The 18,353-nt window shown below is 35.9% G+C and overlaps 1 protein-coding gene across 1 annotated transcript; it reads right to left on the bottom strand.

Annotated features, from left to right (window-relative positions):
* Nucleotides 1-321: 321 nt before the first annotated feature.
* On the bottom strand, nucleotides 322-16,561 carry LOC128228258 (multifunctional protein ADE2-like). Its single transcript, XM_052939451.1, has 8 exons — nucleotides 16,485-16,561; nucleotides 11,870-12,067; nucleotides 11,449-11,627; nucleotides 10,459-10,666; nucleotides 9,310-9,479; nucleotides 8,743-8,920; nucleotides 6,016-6,174; nucleotides 322-1,138 (listed from the first exon to the last, which is right to left on the bottom strand). Exons 1-8 carry the CDS (start codon nucleotides 16,495-16,497, stop codon nucleotides 936-938), a joined length of 1,308 nt encoding a protein of 435 aa, XP_052795411.1. The 5' UTR covers nucleotides 16,498-16,561; the 3' UTR covers nucleotides 322-935.
* Between the last annotated feature and the right edge of the window lie 1,792 nt (nucleotides 16,562-18,353).

The raw sequence follows: 18,353 nt of genomic DNA, 5'->3' as shown, positions 1-18,353 counted from the left end.
ACAGCCTTGACCCGATCTCAAAATCAATAGGGGTCATCTAATAGTCATGACCTACTCCCATACCCACTATGAAGTTCCTGGACCCAAAGAATCAACAGTTATTGAGCAGAAACTGTTTTTTCATCTCAAGAGTCACTGTGACCTTGACCTTTGACCTTAACTCAAAATAAAAAATGGTCATCTTATGGTCATTACCAACCTGCATATCAAGTTCCTGGGTCAAAGCCTTCTTTCGTCATTGAGCGGAAACAAAGTGAGGTGTACAGACGAACAGGGCAAAAACAATTCGTCTTGGGGGAGACATGATAATAACTGGACATATAGAAAAATACTGTTTATTTGGTATCAAAACATTCCTCTTGAAAACGGTTCATTCAATCGCAACTAGAAATAAACAAAAACAACTTATATTTCATAAAAATGGCACCACTTTGAGATCATGCTGGTTCATAATGAGCTAACTGTCTTACATAATGACATTAACTAATGAAATAAATCAAACAAATACGAAACTGGCTGTTGAAAAATGTCAAACTATGAATCTTAACAACCATGAACATTATAACTGAATGAATGGTGACTACTACTAGTATTTATGATTTACAAAGGTTACCATCTGATAATCTTTACATTTCACAGTAATGTCAATTTGTTATCAGATTCAAAAATACACTGGTACAAATGCTATTAAAGAAACAATTTTGTTCAATGTTTGATTGTTAAATATATTCATCTCTGGTTTGCTAAACTACAAGATATAAGTCTATTCATTTTATAATTCAGTATCAGATTCAGATCTCACTAAACCTGACTAATGTTTTTGATTTGCAAAACAATATACAACAATAGTGTCTATTTAATATCAGATTCATTAATGCACCAAATCTGCCAAAAATCTCATAACAGTAATAATAATTTCCCAATGAACTCGTCATCTAATGTCCATTTTGAAAGACCTCGGATTTCTCAATCATGAAATTCGTCTTCCTGGCCTTAATGTCTGCCTCTTTCAGACCTACCCAAGTGTTGAGCTGTTTGGTGCGCAGTTTTGCCCAGATCATATGGTCGTTGAGGCAAAGAATCTGGGCTGCGGCGAGGGCCGCTCCATCAGGGGAGGTTACTGTTGTGCAGCCCAGACCTGCAAATATGTAATGGATTTCTAATTTATTTTCAACGTACATAAGTTTGCAGTTTTGATGTAATCAAATATTAAATCCATCATCCAATTTTGAAAAACATATCAATGTGACAATTAAAACATGAAATTTAATTCTAAAAATATAAATTAAAAAACCCCAAATAATACTGTGTATTAATATCATTAAAATCATATTGTAAATTTCATTTCATTACGTCGTGTAGCGTAACCATGTAAACTGAGTATTGGGGACCTGATTTGAATGAGAATTGACTGTGTATAGAACGCACTTTTGTCCTCCAGAATTTAAAAACAGAAATAGCCTCTGTGTCCTTTCTATAGTATTAGGCCTCTGAACATTTTTCTCTACGAAGTTCATTTCAGGTCAAATTTGGCTAAAATAGTTTTATAGAGAAATAAATGGAAGAAAGGGATGTAACTCACATAGCCCGGATTGTTAATATCAGTAGCGGAAATCAAGATTTAAGGTTCGATATTGAACAATATTTTTTAACTTAGTATGATTCTGTTTAAAAAAATAAATAAACAAACATGCATACTGTGAAATGGCATCATATTTAAACTTTCAATTTCAGGACACCAAGTTTGATGATAAGTGGTTATATGCTAAGCCAAATTAAGAGAGCAGACACTGTAAGGACTGTTTCTGCCATTTCAAGAGTCATAACTCTGGTGTGACTGAGGCGACATGGCTTGTTAATGAACCCGGCCAAGACATGTTCAGACACATTCTGAACAAATTTGGTGACAATTGGAAAAAGGGCTTCTAAAGTTATTGATCGGAAAAGACCAGTTTTAGGTAATTTATATGTGACTAAAGTTATATGGCTGGTTAACCAACTTGTCCAAAGATATTATTCCCATACACATTCTGACCCAATTTTGTCCATGAATTGCTTGGGCAAGGGATTATAAAATTAAAAAATTAATGATCGGACAGGACATTCTTGGTAATTTCTATAATAAAAGGGGAACAACCTTTGAGTGACAAGAGCAATATGGCTGGTTATCCCACTTATCTAAGATATAATCACTATATCCATTCCATCTAATGAAATATGGTGATGATTGGTCAAAGGTTGCTAAATAAATTGATCAGACTAGACAGATTTGAGGTAATTTATATTATTACATGGCGATTACTCTTGTGCGACAAGAATGATATGGCTGATTTAGCACTTGTCCGAAGAATTATACAAATACACAGTCTTGCCAAATGTTGGTGGTGATTGTACAAAGGTTACATCAGTTATTGAGCAGACAAAAGAAATTTTAGGTAATTTCTATAATTAAAGGGCAATAACTCTTAGATGACTACAGCAATATGGCTGGTTATCAAAATTGTCTGAGATATTATACCCATACACATTCTCAGGGTTCTCAATAAGTTTCGGTTGAACTGACGCAAATAGTAATGTTACCGACCAGCTCCTACTTATTCTACTTTTTATTCACTTATTTTCCAAATTTGAACCAGCCAAATTGCCATTTAAACCATCCATTTTGGCCGGCAGCCGGATCTCGTTGAGAACACTGCATTCTGACTAAAGTGATGTTTGGATAAAGGTTTCAAAAGTTATTGATCGGAAAAGACTAATTTTAAGAAATTAATATTATGAAAGGATGATAACTCTCGAGCAACTACAGCGATATGTCTGGTTATCAAACTTGTCCAAGATAATATACCAATTCTGATCAAATTTGGTGGTGATTGGACGAAGGCTTAATGAGCTTACAAGACCAAATTTAGGTAATTTCTATAATTTAAGTGTGAGAACTCCTGAGTGACTACAGCAATATGGCTGATTATCTAAACTTGTCCAAGATATTATACCCATACACATTCTGATTAAATCTGGTGGTGATTGGACGAAAGTTTCTTCAGTTATTGATCACATGACTGATTTGAGGTAATTTCTAAAAGATAAGAGTGATAACTTTAAAGTGACTTAAGGGATATGGCTGGTTATCAATCTTGGTCGAGATACTATACCACTACACAGGCTAACCAAATTTACTGATGATTTGACAAGGCTTTTAAAGTAATTGAGAAGACAAGACCAATTGTAGGTAATTTATATAATTAAAGGGTTATAACTCTTGAGTGATGAAAGCAATATGGCTGGTTATTGAGCGTGTCGAAGATATAATGTCAATGGACATCCTGACCAAATTTGGTGGTGATTGGACATAGGCTTCCAAAGAAATTGAGCGGACAAATACTGGACGCCGCTCGCCTGTACACTGCAAGTACAACTATAATACATCCTTTTTTTTTTTTAAATGGTCATATAAAATTGGTTCATACCAATGGAGAAATAATGAAAATTAAAATTGATATAGTATTTTGTTTTTTCATTACACAGGATTTAGAAAAAAATAGTTTTACAGCTAAGCTTTGTTCATATAATGGCGCAATTCATTAAAGTTATAAAGGAGTAAACAATTCTGCTCAGCGACGTCACAGAAAGTGTATGCATGATTATTAACAAGAGATGTTTGTCAAACATTATGCCCCCCTCGCGCCATGTTGTCAGGATTATATGGACAATTGAATGAAATATGCATGGACCAAAATGACAGCTGATTTGTTGCCGTTAAGGCAGTTTTAAGATTATGACCATTAAAGTGTGAGGATAGAGTGTGTTATGACCATGACCTTTGACTCTATGAACTCAAAATCCAGAGTCATCAGCAGGTCACCAGAAACCTAAATGTCAAGTTCGAGGGCCATGGGTGCAGGCATTGTCAAGTTATCACACAGACAAGTTTTTTTGTTCAAGGTCACTGTGACCTTGACCTTTGACCCAATGACCCCTTTAATCATAAGGGGTCATCTACAAGTCAGATGCAACTCCAAGTCAAGTTTGAAGGCCATGGGTTCAGGCATTGTTGAGTTATCACTCGGACAACCTTTTACCATTCAAGATCACTGTGACCTTGACCTTTGGCTCTATGAATCCTAAAATCAATAAGGGTGATCTACTGATCAGGCTTAACATCCATGTCAAGTTTAATGATCATAGGTTCAGGCATTGTTGAGATATCAGTGGGAAAAGATTTGTTAACTTTTTTGCGTTAAAGGTTACTGGTCACATTGACCTTGGCCTGATGACCCCCAAAGAAGATAGGGGTCATCTACTGGGCAGGCCCAACCTTCATGTCAAGTTTGATGACCATAGGTCCAGGAATTGTCAAGGTCGCTTTGAAGGTCACTGTGACCTTGACCTTTGACCCCTAAAATCAATAGGGGTCATCTACTGGTCAGGCCCAACCTCCAAGTCAAGTTTGAGGGCCATGGGTGCATGCATTTTCGAGTTATCACTCGGATAACCTTTTACCATTCCAGGTCACTGTGACCTTGACCTTTAGCCCAATGACCCCTAAATAGGGACCATCTTCTGGCCAGGCCCAACCTCCAAGTCAAGTTTGAGGGCCATGGCTGCAGGCATTGTCGAGTTATCACTCGGACAACCTTTTACCATTCCAGGTCACTGTGACCTTGACCTTTGGCCAGATGACCCCCCAAAACCATAGGGGTCATCTCCTGGTCAGGCCAATTCTCCAAGTCAAGTTTGAGGGCCATGGGTGCAGGCATTGTCGAGTTATCACTCGGACAACCTTTTACCATTCAAGGTCACTGTGACCTTGACCTTTGGCCAGATGACCCCCAAAAACAAAAGGGGTCATGTACTGGTCAGGCCCAATTCCAAGTCAAGTTTGAGGGCCATAGGTGCAGGCATTGTCAAGTTATCACAAGGAAAACCTTTAACCATTCAAGGTGACTGTGACCTTGACCTTTGGCCCGATGACCCCCAAAAACAATTGGGTTTTTCTACTGGTCTGGCCCAACCTCCAATTCAATTATGAGGGCCATGGGTGCCGGCATTGTTGAGTTATCACTCGGACAACCTTTTACCATTCAAGGTCACTGTGAACTTGACCATTGACCCGATGAGCCCCAAAAACAATAGGGGTCAGCTCTGGTCAGGCCCAACCTCCAAGTCAAGTTTGAGGGCCATGGGTGCAGGCATTGTCAAGTTATCACTCGGACGACCTTTTACCATTCAAGGTCACTGTGACCTTGCCTTTTGGCCTGATGACCCCCCCCAAAACAATAGGGGTCATCTACTGGTCAGGCCCAACCTCCATGTCAAGTTTGAGGGCCATGGGTGCAGGCATCGTTGAGTTATCACTCGGACAAGCTTTACAATTATTTTACCATTAAAGGTCACTGTGACCTTGACCTTTGACCCGATGACCCCCAAAATCAATAGGGGTCATCTACTGATCAGGCCTAACCTTCATGTGAAGTTTGATGACCATACGTCCAGGAATTGTTGAGTTATCACTCGGACAAGCTTTGGTCTACCGACGGACCGACCGACCGACTGACATGCCTGTGCAAAGCAATATACCCCTCTTCTTCGAAGGGGGGCATAATTAGTGGAATGTGCATACCCAGTTGGTTCATCAAGAATTGAAGGACGGATATGTGGAGGTTTAATCCAATCTGATGCAGGTTTTAGGCACCAATAAGCAGTTGTGATTATATTTTTTAAGGACAAATTAATATTAGTTTCTTTTCCCTTTCAAAAGACCTGAAAAGGCTGAAATATTAATCCTTGGGGTGTAAATATCTATTGCCATAAATCATGACAGATAATATTTCATACTGATGTCTCAATAAGATGAAACTCAACATTTACTGTATTCAATTATCCCCAAAAATTTACGTCACATTAATTATATTATTTTTTCTGAAGATTTGGAAAAATATATATTTTGCTTTTGGGAATGGGTCGGATAGTCGAAAAAGTGGGTACTATAGAAGAAGGCCTGGAGACATAACTCACCTGACGGCAGCCTGAGGGAGGACCAGATATCCTCAGCACCCCAGTCAGCTGATATCGGGGGACAGTTGATGACTGGCCATGCAGCGTTCCCCGACAGCACCGGTCCCAGGCCGTTACTCCTCCCTGCCACTGCGATAAACACAGTAGGGATACCTTCACCTAAAATACAGATTAGAATACTCTCAAGTTAATATCATCTCAGTGATGACTGCAGTTGTTGTCTTTGATTTGTGAAGTAAACTGATTGGTCATTTGAAAATCACTAGATAGATTAGGGCCGATAAAACCATGATTATACATTGCATCAAAAACTTGAAATGCTAATTTTATTTGCAAACAGTTGTATATTTATGAAAATATATATCAATCAAAGATAATTGTTTACAGTAGGGTACATCTTGTCTGAAAAAAGATATCCAATCCAAATCAATGTTCATTCAATAAAAATGATTTATTATTAAAATGCAGTGTGCTGAAGACAAAAAACAAAAAAACAGAAATAAACTGAATTTCGATTTAGGAGACATAGATTCAAACCTGCCTTTCCAGCTGTCGTAAGACAGCGCTCGACTATGCCGCTTTGACTTAGAATACAATAAGGATGTAAAAATACCAAGTTTGGTCTATTTATGTCAAACCTAATTAAAATAATTTGATACATAAGGTACTTTGATCCTGCCCTCCCACCAGCACGCCCAAACAATGACGCAAGTCATTCAAATAACTTGATTTCCCATTATGAAAATGTGGTTAAGAATATACAAATATGCCTTTCAAAGGAAATAAAAAAATAATAATAATAAAAAATCTAAAAAATCAAGGGCCATAACTTGTATTTAGGCTTAAAACAGAGTTATGTTTCTTGTTGTAAGATGGTCGTAAATAATTTTGAATTTTATTAAGTGCATTTAATGAACGGTATAGAAGTTCTTTTTATTAAAATCCCAACTTGCCCTTAACTTTTACTTGCCTAAAACTTAAACCTAAGTCAATCTTGTATTAAGGATATGGAGTTATGTAACCTCATTGGGTAATGGTCCTGAACAATTGTGCGAAGTATTAAGTCAATTGAATGAAGGGTATAGAAGTTATTAACAATATCCCAACCTGCCCTAAAACTTTAACCTAAGTTCCATAGTCAATCAGGGGCCATAATTTGTATAAAAGATAATATGGAGTTATCTAACCTCATTATGTGATGGCTCTGAACATCTGTGTGAAGTATTAAGTCAATTGAATGAATGGTATTGGAGTTTTAAGTGAAAATCCCAACTTGCCCTAAAACTTTAACCTGCCCTAAAACTTTAACCTAAGTCAATCAGGGGCCATAACTTGTATTTAGGATAATATGGAGTTATGTAAACTCATTGTGGGATGGTCCTGAACAGCTGTGTGAAGTATTAAGTCAATTGAACAAAGGATATAGAAGTTATTAATAAATATTCCAACTTGCCCTAAAATTTTAACCCAAGTTCCATAGTCAATCAGGGGCCATAATCTGTGTAAAGAATAATATGGAGTTATCTAACCTCATCATGTGATGGCCCTGAATAACTGTGTGAAGTATTAAGTCAATTGAATGTAGGGTATTGGACTTATAAGTGAAAATTCCAACTTACCCTAAAACTTAAACCGGACGCCGACGCTGGGGCGAGTAGTATAGCCCACCTATTCTTCGAATAGTCGAGCTAAAAACCCATCAGCTGCCAGGTAGAACCACACTTAATTGACAAGAATAGCAGTTAACTAAAAAAATTTTTTTATAAGAATTGCAGTTAACTAAACAAACACAATGTCACAACTTTGTTCCCTCCTGCTGAAAATACATCATATTCTCAAACTGTTCGGTGTTTTTCTTCCTCTCAAATAGGACACAGCACTGATGAAAAGGATTCCAGAGTGAGTTCTATCAATTAGGCCAACCTTAAAAAAATTCTTGTTTGGAGTAACCCTACCCAGATTTTTTAAGGTGGGTAGGTAGGTATTTTTTTTTTTATTTTTTTTTCTCCAACGACAACTGGATCTTGTGTACAGTACATTCACTACATAACACTAGTTATTCAAGGCATTGTAATAAACTTTTGAACAACAAACATCTTAACTTCTGATCCTTTATTTTTTTAATTTCAAAGAATTTCAATCTACTTAAGACTGACACAGAGATGAACTCAACAAAACAAACTTATGACACTCAAGATAAGCAAACGAAAATGTGAAACAAATTGGTTTGATTTTACATTGTAAAATGTTTCATTATGTTTTACCAAATAAAATCAATTCTATCGGAATTTTCATTCTCCATTAAAATATCAAATACATCGTACCATGTGTAGTCGACATTGAATTTTCTTACAAAGTTGTTTTTAATTTTTTTATTTAAGTAATTTATTGTCACACAAAACGTAATTTCGTTCGGTTCACGTTCGACAAACTTGCAGTCAGCCATGTTTTCGAAACGCTCATTGCGATCAGCGATAAAAACTGAAGCTCTACGAGTGTGTCTACAAATCGAAAAGAACCGAAACAGAAGAAAAGAGCAGAAACAGAAAATAGTAGCGGAAAGGCGTTGAAAAAAAAATTTGCGGATCAAAATGCCAAAAAAAAAATTGAGTCGGCAACGATTTTTATGGGTCGGTCGCGTTACTCCAAACAAATTTTTTTTTTATTTTAGGCCTTATCAGCTGTCTGCTCAAGCAAATATAAATTTAAATAAACCAAGACTTTTACCTTCATACTGGGCTAGGATGTTCTTTGTTTCGTCTGTGCCCTTGTGAGCAGATGATACCCGTAGTTCACAAGGAACCCCATACAGTTTGCAGGCCGCCCTAATCTTCTCACAGTGGGCCATGTCTGTGGGAGAGCCCATAAACACCACTGCACGCCCAGATGGTTTGGGGCTCAATTGCTGAAAACAGTACATTATGGGAATACAGTTTAGTTTGTGATGTAAAAAAGGTGCCACTCAGCACCCAAATCTTGTCAAGGCGGCCTATGTCTGTGGGAGAGCCAATTAATACTACAGCTCGCCGATACAGATTAGGATTTAATAGTTTGGTGAAACATTTGATGTTGATCAAATACCTAATATAGCCTAAATCTCACATTGGCCTATGATTGTTTAACACGGCATGTGTAAAATTCAGAACAAAGCAACTTTTTAACACGCAGGATTCGCCGGCTTGTTCTAGTTTTGGCCGCAGTTTTCTATAACTACTTAATTACCTTTTTATTTTATACATCAGCTGACAATCCCATGCAGGCTAAAACATCAGCTGTTAAAATGGCAAAACTTACCCCAACCCTGTCAGCAACCCACTCAAAGTTGCGTTTAACAGTGTCTAGGGCCTCTGATGTGACTTCCCTCAGTTCCCGATACACCTGTTTGTCCTTCATCAGGCGACGGTCTCCGGCTGGCCACAGACGCCATGAGTCACTGTCAATGATGTCCGCAAGCAGAATTTCACCTGGAGGGAAGTCAATACTAATGATTTTTTTTATTATAAATGAACAAAAATCACAGTAAAATAAGCTTTATACAACTTTTGACTGAGGGATGCACGGGCGTTTGTTAAGGACATTATCAATTGCTCCTTATGTACAGTCCCATTTACACATTTAATATGGTTCTATTGGTAGCCTAGTTCTGTCTGATCACTTGTCAGAAGTGGAAGGTCAAAGTAATCCATTTGATTATACTTCGTTATGCTACGTTTTGACTAAATATAACCCCTTAATTGGTAAATTGATTGTTTCAAATTATTGGTAATTGTTTGTTGAAATGATTGTTAATTGTTTGTTGAAAACCAGTGTCATATTAATGGCAGTTTCAAAATTCTGTCAAAAAACATTTTACATTTTAAAGTTATTTGCTTCCAACAATATTTGTTTTCCTTAATTTAGTAAGCTTCATGCATTCATAATATTGGACATGAATAATGCTAATACTAAACATAATATATTTCTTCAAAAACAATTGGTTTATAGTTTAGGAACAACTTTGCATTTTATACTTTAATCTTACTTTAATCTCAAATAAAGTTACTTGCTATGATAACATTTTTTTTTGTCAAAAGCTGAATACTAATAGCATTATGCTCTCGTCTAGTTTACTGGAATGTGGGACTTGAACCCAAAACCACTTAGATGAGACAAACACCCATACCACTAGACAATGCTTTTTTTCTTCACAGGACATGGCGACAGGTAAACACTAAAATTTTACATGTCAAAACAATTTTTCACCTGTCGCAATGTTTTAAACAGCGTTTAATAACATCAACCTAAATCTTGATTTTTAGTCGCTTATTTATGTAAGTTTTGTTATTTCCCACTTTAAAATATTAAGATTTTCTTGGTTGAATGTGTCCTACTGTTATAAATTTGTTTTTTATCTAAACTGAACCCCGTTCACATCCTCTGCATTCTAACCGGTCTAAGTCTTACCAGTCTTCGGGTTGACACCAAACTCGATCTTCATGTCAATTAGTGAACAATCAAGAGAAGCCCAGGCTTTCTCCAGAACCTCGAACACTGTCACGGTCGATTTACACATGATATCGATCTCATCCCGCCCGATTAATCGACCCCCAAACTCCAGCTTGGCTTCCACACATTGCTCATACGACCACTGGGGGTCATGGTTGGCATCATCCTGTGTACATGCAGATTGCAAATATGTCACAGTGTGAAGCTTGAAGTTATATACATATGTTTCTTTACATATATGTCATTATTACAATTGCCTTTGATGAACAGTGCTTGTTATCCATGAAAGGGAGATTTATACTGAATCAATAGTATTAAATCCATAAATAAGTCATGCAACAACAGCTGTCACATTAAGTGACCAATGCCCCCGAAGTGCCTTCCAGTTTGATGGATTATGTAATTACTGATATGCCGACATTCAGGAAGAGCTAACAAAATCGCATACTCCAGACCCTATGATTGTTGAACTCAATTGTTTGGGAGTGATGAGGGAGAGGTAAATTCACAAGGCACATCCCCTTTATGTAACAAACACAAAGGCTTATTCATTTTAAAATTCCACAATCCATGACAATTTCACAAAGCTACAGCCAGGACAAAGATACTCTACGTGCATTTATGAAGCATCCCATGATGATTAAACTCTTAGTGTGACCTGGCACTTGACATAGGGTTGTGGATCTTGCATGTGACACTGCCTTTATGTACCAAACACATTTATTTTACAATCCCTCTGTACATGATGAAGTTACAGCTGGGACTATATCCACAATGTATGGATTCAGCAATTTATACAACATGTAGAATAAGACACCTATTATAAATTCACTAAATTCAAGCATGTAGCAAATTTCATTACAGTAATGAAAGGTTATTGTATAAGGTTGTGGGAAAGATGCGTCATAGTATAAATTTGATACTGACAGTTCAAGTGAGCTGATATACCTTAAAGAAGATCTCCTGTTTCGGAGGACAGAACCGGTAACCCTCTTTAACTCCCGGATTCCTTTTCAGGAAGGAGCCCGTTGCAATCCTGCGGGTAACAAACTCCAGGGGAACCATGTCACAGTAGTTGCAAACCATACATGTCTGTCCACTTCGCTTGATGAAATGTGACTTTATCCCTGAAATATAACTGCTCAGATTTAATACTTCATATCAATAAAACTGATGGCATTCTGCACAAAACAAGCTGATCTAGAAATACGCCTTTTACATAATTGAGTTTGAAAAACACTACTTGTACTTAGACTTGTATGTGTAGCTACATGTACTCGTCAAAATGTGAATGTTACGTTGTTGTACATGTTGAGATTGAAGAAATCAGGCGTGTGCCCCAATTTCTAAACTTGCTCTACTAAAATACCTGCATTATTGAGCATCTCAAAGATAGCTGACGCCGTAGTTGTCGAGATCTCAGCTTTTCCCTTCAGATCATGGGCTCTCTCCCCATCTCCTGCTGTTATACGGTCCTTAGAATGCAGTAAAACCTTGTCTGGATTGTCAGCTAGACGATACACAATTTTCGTCTTTCCCTCAACAACCTTGTCACCAACTGTATTTCCTGAAAATGATAGGGTATCTATCTATATTTTGTTCCTAGTGTTAGTAGTTACATTAATTACCTCCTTGGGAAACTCTGTCCGAGCCGACCAATCTGCAAGGGATGAATGAGCCAACACATCTTATAATTTGCCATTTAAGGAATACTTTTTGCACCAGCAAATATTAATAAGTCAACATTTAAGAAATACTTTTGCACCCTACTGTATCAATGGTTTTAAAGCAAAACTTATTTGTAAAATGCAGCTTGCAGGGTGTTTTTTTCTATATTTTGTGAATGGGGTCATTTGATGTCACTTGAAAATATAGTTAAAACAAATTGTGAAAAGCAAGATTATTAAAACATTGATTATTTAAAAAAAATGCTAGAAATGGGGTTTATACCATTGCTTGCTGAACAAAATTCCATGAACAATACATTATAGGTAATGAATGTGAATTTTGCTCATACTTAAGTGAAAAATAGTCATCTTGTTTAAACTGTGAACAGGGCTCAATTTCAGCCCCATATTAGATAAAAAAAAACACTTCACAGGGACAGCAATTTAAAATTTACAAGTTGAAATAAGAAACAACACAAATCTATGTGGATGGTTCTTGACACCCCTCCTATTTTAAGGTCACTCAAGTTTGGTGACAATTGGTTGTATGTTAGCCAAATTTAAACAGCAGACACTGTAAAGTGTAAAGACAGTTTTTACCAATTTGAGGGTCAAATCTCTTCGAGTGAATCAAGGAAAGTAACTGGTTATCAAACCTGATACTTTCTGCCCATTGAAATATTGTCTAAATTTTGTGGCGATGATCAGACATACATGTAGGCTTCTAAAAAAAATTGATCAGGCAAGAGCGATTTTTGGTAATTTTTCATAATTAAATGGCAATAGCTCTTGAGTGACTAGAGTGATATGGCTCAGTTATTGAACATAACTAAGATATTATGACTATACATATTCAAACCAAACTTGGTGATACTTGGACAATGGCTTCTAAAGTAATTGATCAGAAAAAAACTAGGGATGGCAACGAGTAGTAAAATTAATACTCGAGTACTCGGACGATCGTTCGATCGAGTACTTGATTACTCGGAAAAAATGAATATGTGTTCGCGAAGACAAGATTGTGTATACATGTATCGTTAATGATGTATATTGTGGGTTGGTCGTATATATTATTGGTCATTTTTGCCTTTAAAGTAAACTTCCATTAGGTATTTTAACAAATACAAGCTAGTCTATATAAACAGACGCTTCAGAGTCTTTGACGATTTTAGATTTGGCGACTCCACACGTCCACATCCCACTTGTTTTTTATCTAGCCAAGAATGACAGATCCCAGTGCTAAGTATATTGAGCGGAAAGATAACGGGCACCTGCTAGATGGTTTCAAAATGGCGTTGCTTTATTGACACAAGTCAAATTAAACTAATTATTTGTGTTTCATTAAACACTTAAGTGTAAAAATTAAAACGTATTGGCTAAAATAATTAAAGTGTAACTTTTGTGGTTTTGTTTAAGGGCTATTCCAGTTAAACATATGTCCCACCCCAGGACGGCAAAATAAAGAAATTCTGTAGGGGGTAGGTCTTTTTCTTAATTTGCTACTGTAGGGGGTGGTGATAAGTCCAATTTCGCTTCTATAAGGGGGCGTCATTTTCTTTTTTGCTTCTGACCGTATCTGCTCATTTATATTCACTGCCCGATGGTGAAATACCGGGTTTTTTTATCCATATAACATATTTTACCGAACGTCGTGTACAGAATTGGTTTGGATACAAATTTTCGCGATATTACGAGTCGGTTCCGCGGTACCGGAAATCAGAAGAAGTTGCGTCCCTTGACAACAAGATGGCGGAGGCGCCAGAATTTGTAAAGTCGTGGTCGAAGACCAACCTACAAAATTGGCTAGAAACCAATAGTTGCGCCGCATGTGTGGATACGTTTCGTGGTAAGTATACCAAATTGCAGTGTTCGACACTAACGGGGTCCCGGGATCCCGAGGACACCAGTTTTTCAGGAGGGACACCTGAACTTCGAAGTCCGGTATTCCGTCGGGACACTTAAATTTCTGACTGATAAACGCTAAATATCAATAAATAAGTAGCATTTAATTAATTTATTACCTAAATTCGGGCTCCCTAAATTTCTTGACAGCACATGTCAAAACAATATTATTAATTATCATTATCGGACTCATCAAAGCGAAAGTATAGCTGACTATTTGACTATAGTTACGTCATGAATCTATAAATAAACAGGTCATTTCACAGGCGCATGCAGGTTAACGCTTCCGTTTTGTTGTTTATATTTTAAACAAGGTCAGAGCTGACAGAGATTTATTATCGGTAAAATACTTATCTGGAATTGTTTTGCTTATGTGTCAGAACCGCCCAAAAAAGATGCCAACTCTGGTGATACCTTTTATATAATATGATGCGACCTTTGAGTATTTACAGTAACATTTACGACACAAAAGAACTGCATCCTACATTCAGCATTCTTTGTTAATTGGCATTCAACTTATCAATATTCTTTGTTAATTTTAAAGACATATATTTTATGCCTTGATAAAAAATAATAGAAATAAAATTTGCAGGGTTTTATTCATTAATTCAATAAATTTATAAAATTTTATGACTTTTTGGCGCGAAAATTAACATGTATTCAATAATTTTAGGTCGTCTGCTCTTCCAGTATGCACTACGACTGTTGGGCAGTCTGATTGATTTATCAACAGCTCTACTAAATATTGATTGGAGTTTTCACAAGCCAGATGTAATATTCCTACAGTTTCTTAATGAAAAGCACCGGCATTTGACAAGACCCTGAACCATGATGTATTTTATGCGTATTTTCCAAAAATCTAAAAATAGTAACAACATCAAGTTTTTGTTTACATTGTATCCATCTCTGTTTTTGACTGAAAACAAAAGGGACTTAGACATTCTCCCGCTTTTGAACCCAATCTACCAACTTAGAGACCAAAATATACCTCACTGCCATTCAGTGCTACTAACCTGTCATTACATGCTGCTGAAAACATGTATAATAATTATGGTGGTTTATACTTGCATTACAAATTGAAAAGTAAAAGGATGTTGAATTTAATATTAAAACAGGCTCAACAATGAAAAAATGTAAAAAGTGGAAGGGACTCCTAATTTCAGGAAGGGACACCTGATTTCAAATGTTGGTGTCCCTTCGGGATCCCTTGGAAAAATGGTTAGTGTCGACCCCTGTAAATTGACAACAGTTGTCTAGAATTTTATTAGAAATCATAATTTGTACGTATTGCGTAAATGTTATAAATCCGAATGTTTCGTCCCCTTAACATTTCGACCACAAGGTATTTTTAGTTTGTATATAATTTCATGGGTGAAAGTTTCAGCCTCATGTGGCTTAATATGCACTTATAGCAACATATGAAGAAACAAGAGAACCGTGGTGTGTAGGTTATAGTCCATATAATGGAAAATAACCAAATTTATTAATGGAAAATAACAAAATTTATTACAAGCTAAGCCCAGTAATAAGTTTTGTTATTTTCCATTACATGAGCTGTAACCGACTTATAGTTCACCCTAGTTTCTAAGCCAATCATCGAACAAGGCCGTATACAGCGTGCCTAATGGCTGCTCGAAGTTCATTTGGCGCGCGCCATGTCTGTTGACCTAGTTATAATAATTAACTTATTGGGTGCAGATGTGATCTTATATGAAACCTATTCGAGCAAAGATTTGAAAATCTCTGGGTGATGATTGGCTTAGAAACTAGGGTGAGCTATAAGGTCCTATATAGCTCACCTGATCAAAGAGTTACAAAAGAGTAATTGCAAATAATCTTTGCATATAGACGTATAAAAAAATAAACTTCTCAAGGGGGTCCGAATTTGCTCAGAAAATATTCTAAAGGGGGTTCTTTTCTCATCAAATAAACTTCTGAAGGGGGATGGTCCATTTTGAAAGTGCCTTCCTGGGGTGGGACATATGTTTTACTGGAATAGCCCTAACAGTTAAGTGTTTAGTATTGTGGAGTAACAGTTGAAGAATATAGTTTACATTGATATGGATCAGTCAACTCGTGGCGTTTAGGGAACAAAAAGAATATATCCAAATGTTAAAAAAGTTCCCTAACGCACATTATTGTGGCTAGAGACAAACTAGTTTCTGACCTGTACCTAAGGTATATCATATCTTCTAATGAGCCAAATGCCTGTGGATCATAACACATTTATTGTCAATAATAATAATTATATTGTACATGTATAAAACTTAGTTTCCAAAATTCGAGCCACTGGTACTGATGTACGCTATCATTTATTAATTTCAGAAAATTGTCCATAAGGAGAAAGAAATTCATGTACCACATATATAGGAAATAAATATATTGATTGGTTTATGTAATTATACAATAAAATACCCTCTATCTGCATATTCACACGTGGTGTCTGCCAACTGGAAAAAATGATTAAACAGACGGAAACAAGCGCGGGAGATCTCGCGCGCGATTTTTACATTGCGGTTAGAACCAGGTAACCGGTCTTGACGTGCAACGGGACTGTGTCGGTATAAAACGCAGCGGTTGCGCAGCCAATATAGACATATAGGGAAAATGTGTCAATGGCCCAATTGCGGGGGTTCAAGTGTCATTAGTAAAACAGAAAAACTTTGGATTCATTTATTAAGTGTCATTCTTAACAAAAATAACACAATGACAATAAAAAAAACATTATATTTAAATATTTCAAGATTTTTATATTATTAAACAACACGTATAGAAACACAATTATCGAAACAGATAAGTGTTATACAACTAGTTATATACCTGTTGATTTACCTGGAATATTGATATGTCACATATCAAAACATTTTTTGCCAAAAAAATGCAAATATATATACATATATATATATATATATATATATATATATATATATATATATATATATATATATATATATATATATATATATATATATATATATATATATATATATATATATATATATATATATATATATATATATATAAAGGTTATGCTATAAATCGACATTATATTTATAAACAGATAATGAATATGAAAATAAAATGTATTGAAAAATATGATACATAACAAAGTAAACTTTATTATATGAAAGGCGTGGTACGGTACACATGGCGCAATTACGAAATAATTCGGGATGAAGAAATCTCTCGGGGATTATATGTATCGTATAAATAATTATTGAAATAATAAATAACGTATATCAGTTTATATTTAATCATGGTTATTTAACTCATTTCTGTTAAATTGATTTACAAAGACCACGCATATTCTCGGCATTTGCTAGCGAACGTCAACGGCGCATTTACACACTATTTGTGGTACCATCTGTCGCAGTCGTCGCATTGGTTCATATTATCAAAACACTCTGGAAGGTAACAAATGCAATAATTTATAATATTTATGGATTTGACGGGGGATTTTTTCCGTTTTTCGCAGACTGGTTGTTTTACTTGTCACCGAAATTCGGTAACACATTAATGTCATTGGCACCAGACTCACAATGACCACCTGCAATTGAATCATGATGTGGATTTCTGATTTATCGACAATACGTAAATTTGTACATGATTTTTTTTTAGGTGAAGCAGTTATTATATTGATAACGTCGCCATGTAAGTAATAATTTATTGGTAAAAAACCTTCAAAATATCTTTTTTTTATTCAATATTCTTTTTCTGTTTATGACAGGTGCACATCGATAAACTTTTATGCTTGTTAGTATACGGACGCGTGTCAGATATTAGCACGTGTCCCTCGTCAAGTACATGACGAACGGATTAGCACGTTTATTGATACACACAGCTACTGTTGGCCCATGATCACGTCATGTGGACAAGATTTAGGTCTATATTAAAGACGATTTGTGCAAAGCTCTTTTGATTTATAAAACAACAATTTACTAACACACGTATGCTTACTGTAAAGCGTATTTACCATAAGCTCCAAAGTATGTGTACTTTCTTATTTCATTGATTTTTTTTATAGAATAATAATATTGAAGACCAAACAAATAAATTGTCTTTTTACATATCACTTAAATGAATGGTACCGATTTTTATACAAAGTTGTGACTGGTAAGATATTTATAACCTTTCTATATCTTTCATCAACATTTTGGTTGTAACATTATCTTATTGTTTTAAATATTAAATATTAAAACATCTTAAGTCAGCCTTTAAGAAGTGAAATTTATTTACAAAGACCAAACTAAATAATATATTATGACGACGTTTAAAGTCATCCGA

The sequence above is a fragment of the Mya arenaria genome, chromosome 3 (assembly GCF_026914265.1).
Source record: "Mya arenaria isolate MELC-2E11 chromosome 3, ASM2691426v1".
Classification (NCBI taxonomy): Eukaryota; Metazoa; Mollusca; class Bivalvia; order Myida; family Myidae; genus Mya; species Mya arenaria.
This window is presented reverse-complemented; position numbering and strand designations above follow the sequence as displayed.